Source organism: Lagenorhynchus albirostris, chromosome 2 (assembly GCF_949774975.1).
Source record: "Lagenorhynchus albirostris chromosome 2, mLagAlb1.1, whole genome shotgun sequence".
NCBI classification, from domain to species: Eukaryota; Metazoa; Chordata; class Mammalia; order Artiodactyla; family Delphinidae; genus Lagenorhynchus; species Lagenorhynchus albirostris.
The window spans coordinates 62,076,194-62,089,153 of NC_083096.1; the positions used below are offsets into that span (position 1 = coordinate 62,076,194).

General features: G+C 49.3%; 1 protein-coding gene across 1 annotated transcript in view; it reads left to right on the forward strand.

Moving 5' to 3' along the window:
- ILDR2 (immunoglobulin like domain containing receptor 2) overlaps window positions 1-11,631 on the forward strand; it is a 58,609-nt gene extending 46,978 nt beyond the window's left edge. The window contains exons 7-10 of the mRNA XM_060134099.1: window positions 550-663; window positions 4,994-5,210; window positions 6,345-7,017; window positions 8,294-11,631. Of these exons, the coding sequence (XP_059990082.1) occupies window positions 550-663; window positions 4,994-5,210; window positions 6,345-7,017; window positions 8,294-8,329 (1,040 nt within the window). The 3' untranslated portion in view covers window positions 8,330-11,631. The remainder of the gene's footprint in view (window positions 1-549; window positions 664-4,993; window positions 5,211-6,344; window positions 7,018-8,293) is intronic.
- Window positions 11,632-12,960: the final 1,329 nt, after the last annotated feature.

Sequence of the window (12,960 nt, forward strand, 5' to 3'; positions counted from 1 at the left end):
ATGTATAAAGCCTACAATCTAATATTAGCTCTTATGCATCACCTAGTTATGGAATTTTTGCACAATCTCCCAAGCAACTAGAGGCTTTTAGGCCACCTGTGTCAAGGTCCCTGACGTTTGGGTATCTGTTTTAAAGCTACATGTGCTTCCACCAGGTGAAGGTATGAACCTCAGACTGTAGAGTGATCTGCGGCCCTAGTCTAGAGAGTGGTCTTTTTGTAGTGTGAGTGTACTCCCCCAAACTTTGAGAAGATGAGCTTTAAGTAGAGCTATAAGAGGTCAGGAGGTAGGAAGCAGAGGTTAACAAATGACTAAAAATATACTGTAATAGAATTTTGTTGTTGACCTGCCGATCCTCCATTCTAATGAAACCATCTGATAAAGGGGATCTGGAGTATGGTTCCATATATACAACTACAGGTTACGACTTCTGGGTGATTTCAAAAAGAGTTGTTATTAGTGGGACCCATGTTTTCTACTTGGTAAAATAAATGGAAGCTGCCTTCTCCTGATTTTTTTCACCTCACCTTCTTGTCTGTTTCTCAACAGTTCGCAAAGGTTACCGGATCCAAGCTGACAAAGAGAGAGACTCCATGAAGGTCCTATACTATGTCGAGAAGGAGCTGGCTCAGTTTGATCCAGCCAGAAGGATGAGAGGCAGATGTGAGCATCTGTTAGTTTTACGTGATCTGTGCATCGTGCTAAAGGGGATTTGGGGGTGACCATACGTGGGCAGGCCTGAGCTTTCAGGGTCAGAACTAGTAGGGGTGCTGGTGATACCACCCTAAAGAAAGTAGCTTTGAGTACATAGAGGAAAGAAAAAAGGGATTCTGGTATGAAAAATGGAGCAATCACAGGGAACTATATTCAGTATCCTGTAATAAACCATAATAGAATTTAAAAAAAAAAGAAGAGCAATCATATACCATCTTGGTTCCTGTTGTGTCTCTCCATGGGGCAGTCAGTACTGCTGGGGCCGTGCAATCCTGGGGTTGGAAATATTTTATTAAAACAGCCTTTCCCTACTACTCCCTTTAAAATATATTCAAAATAATGACCTAGGATGTGGAAGCTTGAGTATCAGTTTTTTCCAACATGAAAGGCCCTAGCATTGAACGACAGTCCAGCTGCCCGACTTGCCGTTATCAGTGAAAGTGAAAGAGCAAGTCTGCCAAAGAAATGAAGTTAAGTCAGAAAGAGAAAGACATATACTGTATGCTAACACATACATATGGAATTTAAGAAAAAAAAATGTCATGAAGAACCTAGGGGTAAGACAGGAATAAAGACACAGACCTACTAGAGAATGGACTTGAGGATATGGGGAGGGGGAAGGGTAAGCTGTGACAAAGTGAGAGAGAGACATGGACATATATACACTACCAAACGTAAGGTAGATAGCTAGTGGGAAGCAGCCGCATAGCACAGGGAGATCAGCTCGGTGCTTTGTGACCACCTAGAGGGGTGGGATAGGGAGGGAGACACAAGAGGGAAGAGATATGGGGACATAAGTATATGTATAGCTGATTCACTTTGTTATAAAGCAGAAACTAACACACCATTGTAAAGCAATTATACTCCAATAAAGATGAAAAAAAAAAAAAGAAAGAAAGAAATCTCGTAAAAAAGAGGCCTACATTCCTTTGAGATGCCCAGCAGCAGAGGCTGAGGGGCCAGCAAAGAGGCTGCCCCTCTTGTCCAAAGAACGTTTTAATTACCGAGTCTGTAGGTGTCAGGGCCCCAACCCTTAACTCACCCACAGCCCTGGGAGACTTTGCAGCTGACACAGCTGATTCTTGATTTGGATTCCAAATTACCATCTGTCATGAGAGGCATCACAGGGCAGGTCTGACACGGACAGGCTAATGATCAGAGGGTGCTGGCAGGCCTGGGAGTGAGGTCACTACGTTTCTCTCTTTGAACCCTCCTCGCCTTGGAATCCACGAGAGACTTGATGGCATTGTTGGGGAAACAGTCCCAGACTAGAGGAGCTTTATTCAGATTAAAGACAACATATTCCTCCCAGTTTGCAATTCTAATTTCATCCTGTCTGAGTTGCATCCATTGCTGCCTCCACCCACCACACTGGTTATAAAAAGACCATCTCCAGATTGGAATGTCAGGAATGCAGATGTCACTGCACTTTGACAAGCTAGTTGTAACAGTGTTGTCATGGATCTCTGTAAGGGGACAGAGACGAGGTAGTCAGAGATCAAGGAGAAAGGGCCCATGGAGGAAATCTGTGAATCTCACACACACAGAGAAAAAGTGAAAAACGGAGGTTGAAAATAAAGGGTGGATCTCAGTTTAGGTGATGTCTTCTGTCTGCCTGGATTAAAGTGGTCTCCAAGGGCTGGCTGGCCATAAGGTAATGACCAAGGAATCTTAGAGTCCAAGGGATGGCCTGGGTCGACAGATGAGGAAACAGAAGCCGAGAGGGTTGAAGTGATAGAATCAGGACTAGAACCCAGCTCTTCTGACTCCCGTCCTGTGCCCTTTTGTTAAACTAGAAACTTTGGAGCCAACTGTGGAATGTGCCATAGCTGCAGCGGCAGTTTCTAGTCAAAGACCACAGACTTCTAACTCATAGGACTTTAGGATGTTGGAGCTGGAAGAGACTGAGGCTGTCGAATCTACCTCCCTCATTTTACGGAAGAGGCAAGGGAGGCAGGGGGGAAAGTAACCAGTGCCAGAGCTCAGTGTCGGGGCCAGAACTGGAGCCCAGCACTCCTGAACCTGCAGGTTGACGTTACCATAACTGCAGAGAGATGAAGTAGGAATCTAGTTCTCTTTAGTTTGAGAGGTTCTGTTCCTGAAGAGCAAAGTAAACCCTGGGGTGGATCACGGACATAGGACACTCTTGAAGATCTCATCATAAAATGAGTCTCATAGTTTCAGGTGCGGCAAGGGAGTAATAGATTCTGTAAGAAATAGGAGTTTCAGGGTCAGGCCCATGAATTTCCCAGCCAGTGTGATCCTCATTCGCCTGCCCCTTGTAAATAGGGGGTTGCTCTTAGGATATTTCAGTCTGGAATCAGCAAACTACGGCTCCCAGGGCACATATGTTCCACCTCCTGTTTTTGCAAGTAAATTTTCTTGGAACACAGCCATGCCAATCCACTTCTGTATTACTTATGACTCCTTTCATGTTGCAATGGCAGAGTTGAATAGTTGTGACAGTATGGCTTGCAAAGCCTACAATATTTACTATCTGGCCCTTTACAGAAAAAGTTTGCCGATCTTGCTCTAGAGTTCCATTATTAGGTGTCTGTGAAGTGGGGTATGTTGATGTTCATGTTCACTGTGGCAGAAATTTTAGAGCAGCATACAGCCTGGACTGTCCATCATATGAATGGTGAAACAGAGCTAGCCCTGAGTATCTGGAGAAGTGAAAACTGTCCATTATTCCCTGAAGTTTAAGGAAAGGTCTGAATAAATAATGTCATTTTTCAAGAAGCACACTTGGTGCATTTTAAAGCTCTCTTCCGGTTCCCGGGAGATTGGAGTTCGCTGGGATCATGAGAAAAGAAAGGTTCTAGATTTGATTAATCACTAGGATCTGAGTTGTTTTCCTTTAAAATAGGCACGGACTAGCCCATTCTCCTTACGGGGCAGAAAAGGCTTATAATTAGATTATAATTCAAAACCAGCTGATCACATGACCAAACTGAACGGCATTCCTGGTCAGCCTTGTGTCCTGGTGAAACAGGACAAGGAGGCTGTGTTTATGCTGTGGGAGGAGACCCTCCCTTCCCTTCATGGGTGGGAACCAGCAAAAATTCTCTGCTCCTCTAAGGACCATTGGGGATATAGGGAGGAGACGAGGTAGAGGGGAAACTGAGACACACATCTGTGCTTCCCACATCTGATCTCGGTTTACCTCTTGCTCAGCAGCCGGGCCCTACACCTTATAAATGTTGATTTTGATAACAGTTTGAAGTTCAAAGGATTTTTGGAAAACGAATGGATTCAGTTACATTACAAATAGATTCGCTAGATTTATTTTTTAAGTCATGTGAAATTCAACCCATTTCAAAGTTTCATAAATAAATAGTTTCTTTGTTCTTTTTTTTTCTTTCCAGACCGTGACTCTGGTCCTTATTCACAAGTGCTTTTGTGAAAAGCTACTTAGGCCACCCTAGGAAATGAGCAGGCTGTGACCATCCCCTCCCTCTTTACATTTTTGGGCTAGGACCAGAGTATAAGCGGAGGCCCAGAAGCCCTAAGTGCAGCCCAACCTTCCCCTTTTCTTCCCGCACCTCCAAACAGCTGTCCTGGCCACCCATGGCCCCATACTCTTTGGGGAGTGGAAGAGGTCTACTCAGGCCCTGGAAATGGACTTGGTATTGTTTGGGGAAGATAGTCCAGGTTCCTGGATGAACATCCAGAGGGGGGGGTGGATGGCCACTAGGTGTGTACACCCCCTTGGCCCTGTGGACTCCTCGCTCTGTGGGGAGGGGCACAACTGCAGGAAGCTGGAATGGGGTGCCTCTAAAGCGGAGCTGTAGCACTGACTCTGAAGGCCCCACCTTGGGACTCAGCCAACAGTAGGGAAGATCCTGTGGTCTGTGGCTTCTCTCTCTTTTTGCACCTTTTGCCTCATGCCTGGGATCATCACGGCTCATCACTGAATTAAACAACAAGAAGAAAAATATTTGAGCAAGGATGCTGATGTACTAGGAGGAGACCAGCTGTAGAGAGCCCGAGTTCTGGGAAGCCTGCCTTAGGTGGAACAATAACAATTGTTTTCCTATTCCAAGAACAGAGCATGTAGGAAGCCTCCCTCTCTGTAGGCAAGTGGGCTTCCAGCTGGAGCCAGTTCCTGCTGAGTTAAGAATACAAATACCACTAGCTCAGGTCTACAACCCACCCTGGACAGGATTGAGGCCCTCGGGTGGGAGTTTCCCAAAGCCTCTAGTCTCAGCCGTTAACCGAGTTCCCCTTCTGTTCTATGGGTAGGAAGCTCTGTCATGCCTGGTTTTTGTCCCTGCAGATAACAACACCATCTCGGAACTCAGCTCCCTGCATGAGGAAGACAGCAGTTTCCGCCAGTCTTACCATCAGATGCGAAGCAAACAGTTCCCTGTGTCTGGGGACTTGGAAAGCAATCCTGACTACTGGTCAGGTGTCATGCGAGGCAGCAGCGGGCCAAGCCGGGGGCCCTCGGCCATGGAGTATAACAAAGAGGATCTGGAGAGCTTCGGGCATAGGTGAAGGTGGCTGTGGCCGGGCAGCGCTGGTGCTGGGCGTGAGGGGGCAGGAGCTGGGAGGCAGGGTGCACGTGAGGCTGCTGTGATCCAGCAGCATCTCTGTCTGCCCTTCTAGGTTATTCTGCCACGTCTCTCTGTGGGCCGTTGAACGTCCCTTTCCCACATTTATTAAGCAAGGGAACACTTGGGACACCATGAGCAGAAGTAATCACTCAAGGCTCTTTGAAGAGGGTACTCTAGACCCCTTAATGAACCTTGTTAACATTTCCCTGCTCTTCTCACGTTTTATCCTATAACCTCTAAAAAACCCCACCCATCACCTCCATCATTTTTGATCATTTGTTTTGTGAAAGGTGAAGTGCCAAACGTGTTATACTGTTGCATTTGAGTCTCCTAATTCTAAAAGGGAGGTACTATTAATGTCCCCATTTTAAGTTGGGGAAACTGAAACTTACAAATGCTAAGGAACTTACCCTGGGTCACATGGCCAATGAATGTGGGGCGGCCAAGTTGTCTGTCCAGTTTTGTGTAGCCAGTGCCCACCGGACAGCACCTTCCCCACTCACCTAACCTGTGTCTGGAGGGGCAGTAGATACTATTGCTTTTCTCTCAAAGTACCAACTGCAGGCTCCCTCTTGCCTGCCACCCCAAGAGGTAACTTGCCCTCGGCTCTGAGGAAGGAAAAGGCCTCTGTTTGTCACCAAATATTACAGGGACTCCGTGGGCCACTGCTGTGTGTACTGCAGGCCCACATCACCCACGCTGGCTTTGAGGGTGTGAGGAGTGAGTCAGGAGGCTGTCAACTAGAGGTCACATCGTAATGGCCAAAAGAAGGCCCAACGTGTGTTTCAGCACCGTGTAGATCACGAAGTATTTTTATCCACACAACCAACCCCATCTTGATCCTTAACACTAACACTCGAGACGGGCATGGCCGCCTTGAGCTTGTTGTTTGTTGATTCTGAGGCGTGGGAGATGCCCGAGGTGATTCATCCAGCCAGGAGCGGAGCCGTGGTTCGGACCTCGGTCTCCTGACCGAGGCCCCAGACACGACAGGGTCCCTTAGGTCCCCGCTCAAGCTCCCTGCCTCGCGCACGGCTTACCTGGACTGACCAGCGCCTCCTCTGCCCGCAGCCAGCAGCGCTCCAAATCCGAGATGCTGTCGCGGAAGAACTTCGCCACCGGGGTACCGGCCGTCTCCATGGACGAGCTGGCGGCCTTCGCTGACTCCTACGGCCCGCGGTCCCGCAGGGCGGACGGCAACAACCACGAGGCCCGGGGCGGGAGCCGCTTCGAGCGCTCAGAGGCGCGGGCGCACGGGGGCTTCTACCAGGACGGCTCGCTGGAAGAGTACTACGGACAGCGGAGCCGCAGCCGGGAGCCCCTGACCGACGCGGACCGCGGCTGGTCCTACAGCCCCCCGCGCCGGCGGCCGCCCGACGACGCACACCTGCCCCGCCTGGTGAGCCGCACGCCGGGCGCCGTGCCCAAGTACGACCACTCGTTCCGGGGCGCCGGGGTGGAGCGGCAGGCGCTGCCTGAGGGCGCCAGCCGCGGCGGCAGCCTCGAGACGCCGTCCAAGCTGAGCGCGCAGCTCGGCCCGCGCAGCGCCTCCTACTACGCCTGGTCGCCGCCGTCCACCTACAAGGAGGGAACGCCGCAGGGCGAAGAGGAGGACGCGCCCGACGACGCGCTGCCTCCCTACAGCGAGCGCGAGCTCAGCCGGGGCCCGTCCTACCGCGGCCGTGACCTGCCCTACCACAGCAACTCGGAGAAGAGGAGGAAGAAGGAACCCGCCAAGAAGACGGTGAGGCCCAGGCAGCCTCCACGGGGTCTGGGCGGGGAGCCAGCGTGCACTATCGCTGTCCAGGAGCCGCGGGGCTGGGGAGGAGGGAGAGCTGAGAAGGAGGGCCCTGCCCCAGACGCCGAGTGGGGCCCAGGTGGAGGGAGCGGGGCCTCCTGCTTGGGGAACGCAGGTGTCAGGCTGGTTTGTCCCCCGCTTCCCTTTATCCAGGACCAGGTGAAGTAGGTGAGTGTTGGCCCCTGGAGCATTGAAAAAAGGCAGAAGTAGCAGGTGCGTAGGTGTAGAGTATTCGAGAGCATTAATGACGAGCTTTAAGAAGCATTTAACATCAGGGTTTCGAGGGCTCATTACTACCACAGGCCTTTAGGTGGGCTTCTGAGGTCTGCGTGCAGACGATCTATGCTCTATGCATGCTTACGTGTGCCTTCCTCTCCATCCCTTATCCCTTTTAGGGTGAGGGTTTGTAACTTGCATCAAATGCCCCAAAGAGTCCACATTCCCGAGGTTAGTAGCCATCGGTGTTCATGAAGGACAGCTCACTTTTTTTCCTTTGATGTTTTATTGAGTGTAAACTGTCCTATGCCCAGTAGATGTGAAGGAAGTCTTTCAGTCCCTGCCCAGCTAATTGTCTCTTCTGTAAGTGGCCTTATTTAGACTTTGTTTTCTTTCTAAACACCAAGAGCAGCTCGTTCCATCCCTCAGCCCCCAAATGTGACCTCAGAGGTTGTTGGGGGACAATCACAGATGTGGGTTCCCAAGGTGCCTTTGTACTCCAGAGGCCACTCTCCAAGCCTGGATGCTTCTGCCCCCTCCTCAGTTACCCCGCCTCTCCCGCCATTTTGTTTTTCATGATTCCAAGCTGCACATTTTCTTTAGTGTGTAGTATGGGGAGAGAACATGAACAGAAAAAGGTTCTGGCATGATTATTAACCCCTCCAAAACAAAAACTGTGATGACCAAAGTACTGTGAGTAGGGAAGGAACTTTCAGGTGATATCAGGTTTATGGTACACCACCTGCACTACCTGTTGTGGAACAGTAAACATTGCAGTTATCCTTAAAGGGGTGAGAAGTTATTCTGTGGCCGTGGGACTAAGTTTCATGAGATGTATGTTGGCTTCAGCACCAGTTAAGGCTTAGGGACAGTAGTCACAAGCCTAATGAAATGCCCTAAAAGTCAGGGTGTGCCAGGCTCTGAACAGGTGTGGACTCTGCCCAGGGAACCATCTGTTGTGTTGGGTTGGGTTTCTTTAATCAGGTTCTTCCTGCTCTTCCCCCAGAGTGACTTTCCAACCAGGATGTCCCTTGTGGTCTGATGTTTGTTTTCAAGACGAATCTCTGGATGACTAGAAATCAGAAGCAGAATACGGGAACAAGACACAAATCCAAGAAGCAGCAGGCCCGGGACCTTCTCTGGCCACCACCTTGGAAGATTTGCTGATCTTTGCTTTAGCAAGGGATGGGGGGCAGCCTTTCAGGAAGGCTGATTGCAAACCTCAGTGCCCATCTAACTAGTCTGAGAAACTTATCAAGAAAACAACTACGTGTGAGCACATTCCCACACATGGAGTTTCTCACCCACAGAGTTCATCCTGCCCAGTCTCCTTCCTTAGCCAAACCAGGATTCCTTTTCCAATTCTAAAAGGGAGTTAGCTCTGGACTGCTAACTTCCAGAAAATGCCTATGCCTACAGTCTTCTTTTCTATACCTCCTGTGCTGTGCTTAGAGACAGAATTGATTACTACTATTAGAAGGAATTCACTGACAGCAGAAGATAGCTTCAGACAAAATATACCTTTTAGCCCCATTACCTCCCAGTCACTAGTCAATGACTGTTGTTACACTGAAATCAGGCCCGTGGTGAGCTCAGTGACAGTGACCTGTGGGACAATCACAGAAATGGCTTCAGTGTACTGTTCGAATGACAGTTCTTGAGTGGCTGGAACAAAGCAAGAGCTGTCGAAGTGGTATTTCTTCTTCCATCCTGAGAACATAAACTGCGTTTTCTCTTTTGGCACAGCAACGTCTGAGTCTTGGACATCAAGGGCTCTGCCTGTCCTCCCCTCTCCTGGACTCTCCACAGGTTTTGGTGCCACACACAGAGCCCTGCCTCCCTCTGCACTCTGATTAGGTTGTCATCAGGTGCCTTTTGATAAATGATTAAAATATACACATGAGGGCTTCCCTGGTGGCACAGTGGTTGAGAGTCCGCCTGCTGATGCAGGGGACACGGGTTTGTGCCCCTGTCCGGGAAGATCCCACATGCTGTGGAGCGGCTGGGCCCGTGAGCCATGGCCGCTGAGCCTGCGCGTCCGGAGCCTGTGCTCCACAACGGAAGAGGCCACAACAGTGAGAGGCCTGCGTACCACCAAAAAAATAATAAAAAATAAAAAAATAAAATAAAGTATACACATGAAAGAGAAGAGGGAGAAAAAGAGGAGAAGACCGTAATGCAAAATAGAGAAGACTGAGAAGGAATCTAAGAAGAAAAGAATATATTGTCTCCTTATAATTTGAATATGGGCCATTTCCCCCACAGACTCCCCTGGATCTTCTGTGTGTCTTATACTTTGTTTACCATGAGTTGTTCCTGCCATCCCAGCTTCGTCATTCCAGGACACCTGAGTGTGGGACAGGCATCCCTGGGCCTCACCAGGCTGCCACTCTAGATGCTCTTGGGAGATGAGAGATATTATCCTTCCTTTCTCAAGAAGGAACACTTCCTACTCCCACCCTTGCCTAAATGATAGATTTTGCCTAAATCCCAAAGCTAGATCTCTCTGGATTTTGTAATTTGTACAGATTGTGAAAAATGGCCACTCTTCCCTTTTCATCAAGAGGTGCAGTCTGTTTCTCAACCCCTTGAATCTGGGACTGTCCATGTGATTTGATTTGGCCAGTGGCCCAATAACAGATGTGACACAAGCAGAGACTTGACAAGTTCTTGTGCATGGGGCTTGTCCTCTCTTGCTGCTCTTGGGAAACTTGCAGCCACCACCAGGTGCATGAGCCTGGGCTAGCCTGCCACATGATGAGAGAAGGGGGCCCAGTTACCCCCATCACCCTAACTGGCAGCCTATCAACTCTCAACTGATTGCAAACACATGAGGAAGCCCAGCCGAGACCAACAGAAGAACTGCCTACCTGAGCCCAGCCCACATTGCTGATTCCTACTCAAGGCATGAGAAGTTGGTGCACTCTTTAAATGTTCATTTCTCTTCAAGGAAAACCTGGCTTTTTCTTCTTGTCTGAATGTTTAGCCCTAAAACCCTGACTCCATCTAACCTTAGGTATCTCTCAGTCTCCACTTTCTTTGACAGACCTTCGTCAAAGCTCTTCATCCCACACTTTTATGGTGGGATACATGGTTGGGTCAAATCACTGGAGGACGATGATGCTTGGCGCTATCCCTCTGCTCCCGGCAGCGGTCCATCCTCTCTCTATGGCTCCATGGACAACCTCTGAAAAAGGCTTCTTCTTCAGCATCTCCTCGGTCTCTCCAGAACTGTCTGACTGGAGCTAGGCCCTTTTCTCAGAGTACCATTCCTCTGGTATCCATTTAATTCATGGCATTTCCAAACCAGTCCTATGTGTGCAAGGAAATAAAGAAGTGGCTAGGTGAGGGTCAGAAGGGTGAGTTGTTATCATTGCCTGGGGGAGAACTGGCCCTGCCAAAGGACTTCACAGTGGCCTTGGCCTGTGTGAGCGGAGCCAGAACAGTTCAGCCCAGTGCTGGCACTTCCAAGGGCTGGAAGACACAAGCCATAACCCTGGTGCTGAGTTTTAGACTTGCTGGTGTCCCTGGCCTCTGAAAGCTTTAGCTCTAGTCTGTCTTTTTGGGCCCCGATTCCGATGGAAAAGATGATTAAAACATCGTTCCTTAGTCACCAGCTTTGGATTTCAACTTGCTCAGGCAATTTTAGAGAATCTTGGGTAGCTGCGGTAGCTACTCTCTCGTTATACTGAGCACTGTGTCAGGCTATTCACCACCAAAGAGCCCCATAGCACCAGCCGCAGAGACCAAAAATACTGCTTTTATTAGTCAGGGGCATGTACGATTTTGGTGAACGTTGAAGGGAGCCATGGGAAAGAATTATTAAAATTGGAAACGTGCAGTCCCCAAACAACAGAACTACAGACAGACAATAAAAAATACAAAGATGATAACAGGTTACTGAAATAACCTGGGGAGATGGGACCAGGTTGTCCTCTGAAGGGCTGCATAAATCACTCGGACCTCCAGGCCTCCAGTCGAGAGAGAAAACAGTCATTTCTGGGTACGTGGCCAGGAGATAAGGTTGACTGGACAAGTAAAGGCAAACTGGCCATCCTCGGCACCCCAGCTTTTCTCAACACATCCTTCTGTTTATTCTCCCCTAAATAGTCTGTCCTGCATAGGAAGTGCTTATACATGTGAGCTTCCTTCCTAGGTGTTATTGGGGGTACAAGATAAGACTTGTGTAAGACTTGGTCTCCATCCATGGGGACCCTGCCATTGAATAGGGGGAATAAGACATGCCCAAGAAAGAACTGGGAGATTTTATGCATATAATATGAAATATTGCTATGGATAAATTACAACAAACCCAGAGAATTAAAGGTTTTTAATTTAAATGGGTATATTTTGATATTTGTGTTGTGTGTGTTTGTCCATCCATACCATTTAAAGATATGCTCAGTGATCTGAAAAGCCAATATTAAAAAGTCTGAGCTGAAAGAGGTGAGTTAGGATGGGGAGGGTTGAAAAGCAGAGGCCCCAGTGGGATGACGCATGAGAGTGTTTGCCTGAGTCAGGGACGTGTTGGATGAGGGGGCATGGAGGCAGGTGGCAGGTAGATGAACTTCTCTAGGCCGTGCAGAGACTTATGAGGAAGCTGGGGACATTTGTTGGACCTAGTGCTCATGGGGGAGCTCTCCAGGGGTTCAGTTCTGCAGCCACGAGTGCTGCTGTCCACCTCCACTAATGCAGAGAATGTCTTGCAGAGATGATCGGCCTCGTCTCCATTCTCTGCACCCGGCACGGGACTGTGCAAACTGGGCATGAGAAGTGGCTGCCACTCTAGCCCACAGCTCTCCACGCTGAAAAGACCTAGCCACATCTGTAAATATTTCTAAGTAGTCTGAAAGACTTCCTATAGGTTATCTGATGAGACCTTAGGCAGCCTTTGAGAGAGGCTAAGGTCACAGATAGTGTTGTAACTCACCCCCTCTTTTCTTTATAGATGGAGAAATAAGCCATCGCTGCCATTAGTGAAGTCAGAACCCTAACTGGGTCTTTTCTGTTGGATCAGTGTTTCCCCAGGTTGCCTAACCATAGGAATTACTTGATTGCTGTTGAAAATTATTGTTGGGCCCTGCCTCGGAGATTGACGGGGTGGGTCTGGGGCTAGGATTTGTACTTTTTTTTTTTTTTTTTTTTTTTTGCGGTACGCGGGCCTCCCACTGCTGTGGCCTCTCCCGTTGCAGAGCACAGGCTCCGGATGCGCAGTCTCAGCGGCCATGGCTCACGGGCCTAGCCGCTCCGCGGCATGTGGGATCTTCTCGGACCGGGGCACGAACCCGTGACCCCTGCATCAGCAGGCGGACTCTCAACCACTGCGCCACCAGGGAAGCCCAGATTTGTACTTTTAACATGTATTTCAGGAGAGTCCTATGATCACCTGTATTTGTGAAATCTTACACTAGATCATACCTCATCATGTGCCCCAGAACACTTGGTCGTGAGGCTTCCTCAGGCTTCGAAATTTTTTCTTCAAATGTCCTGGTGAGGTCGCTCGTTCTCGCTTGGGGCTGGCAGTAGCGAACCCCCCAGCAATCTGGCTACGATGGTGGTGACTGGCTCGCCAGCGTCCAGGTGTAGGAGAACGGTGTGAGGCAGAGAGAAAGGAGGGCTAGGAACACGCCCCAGAAGGCTGTTCCAGTTGTTCCCAGTCCTAGAATAGAGATC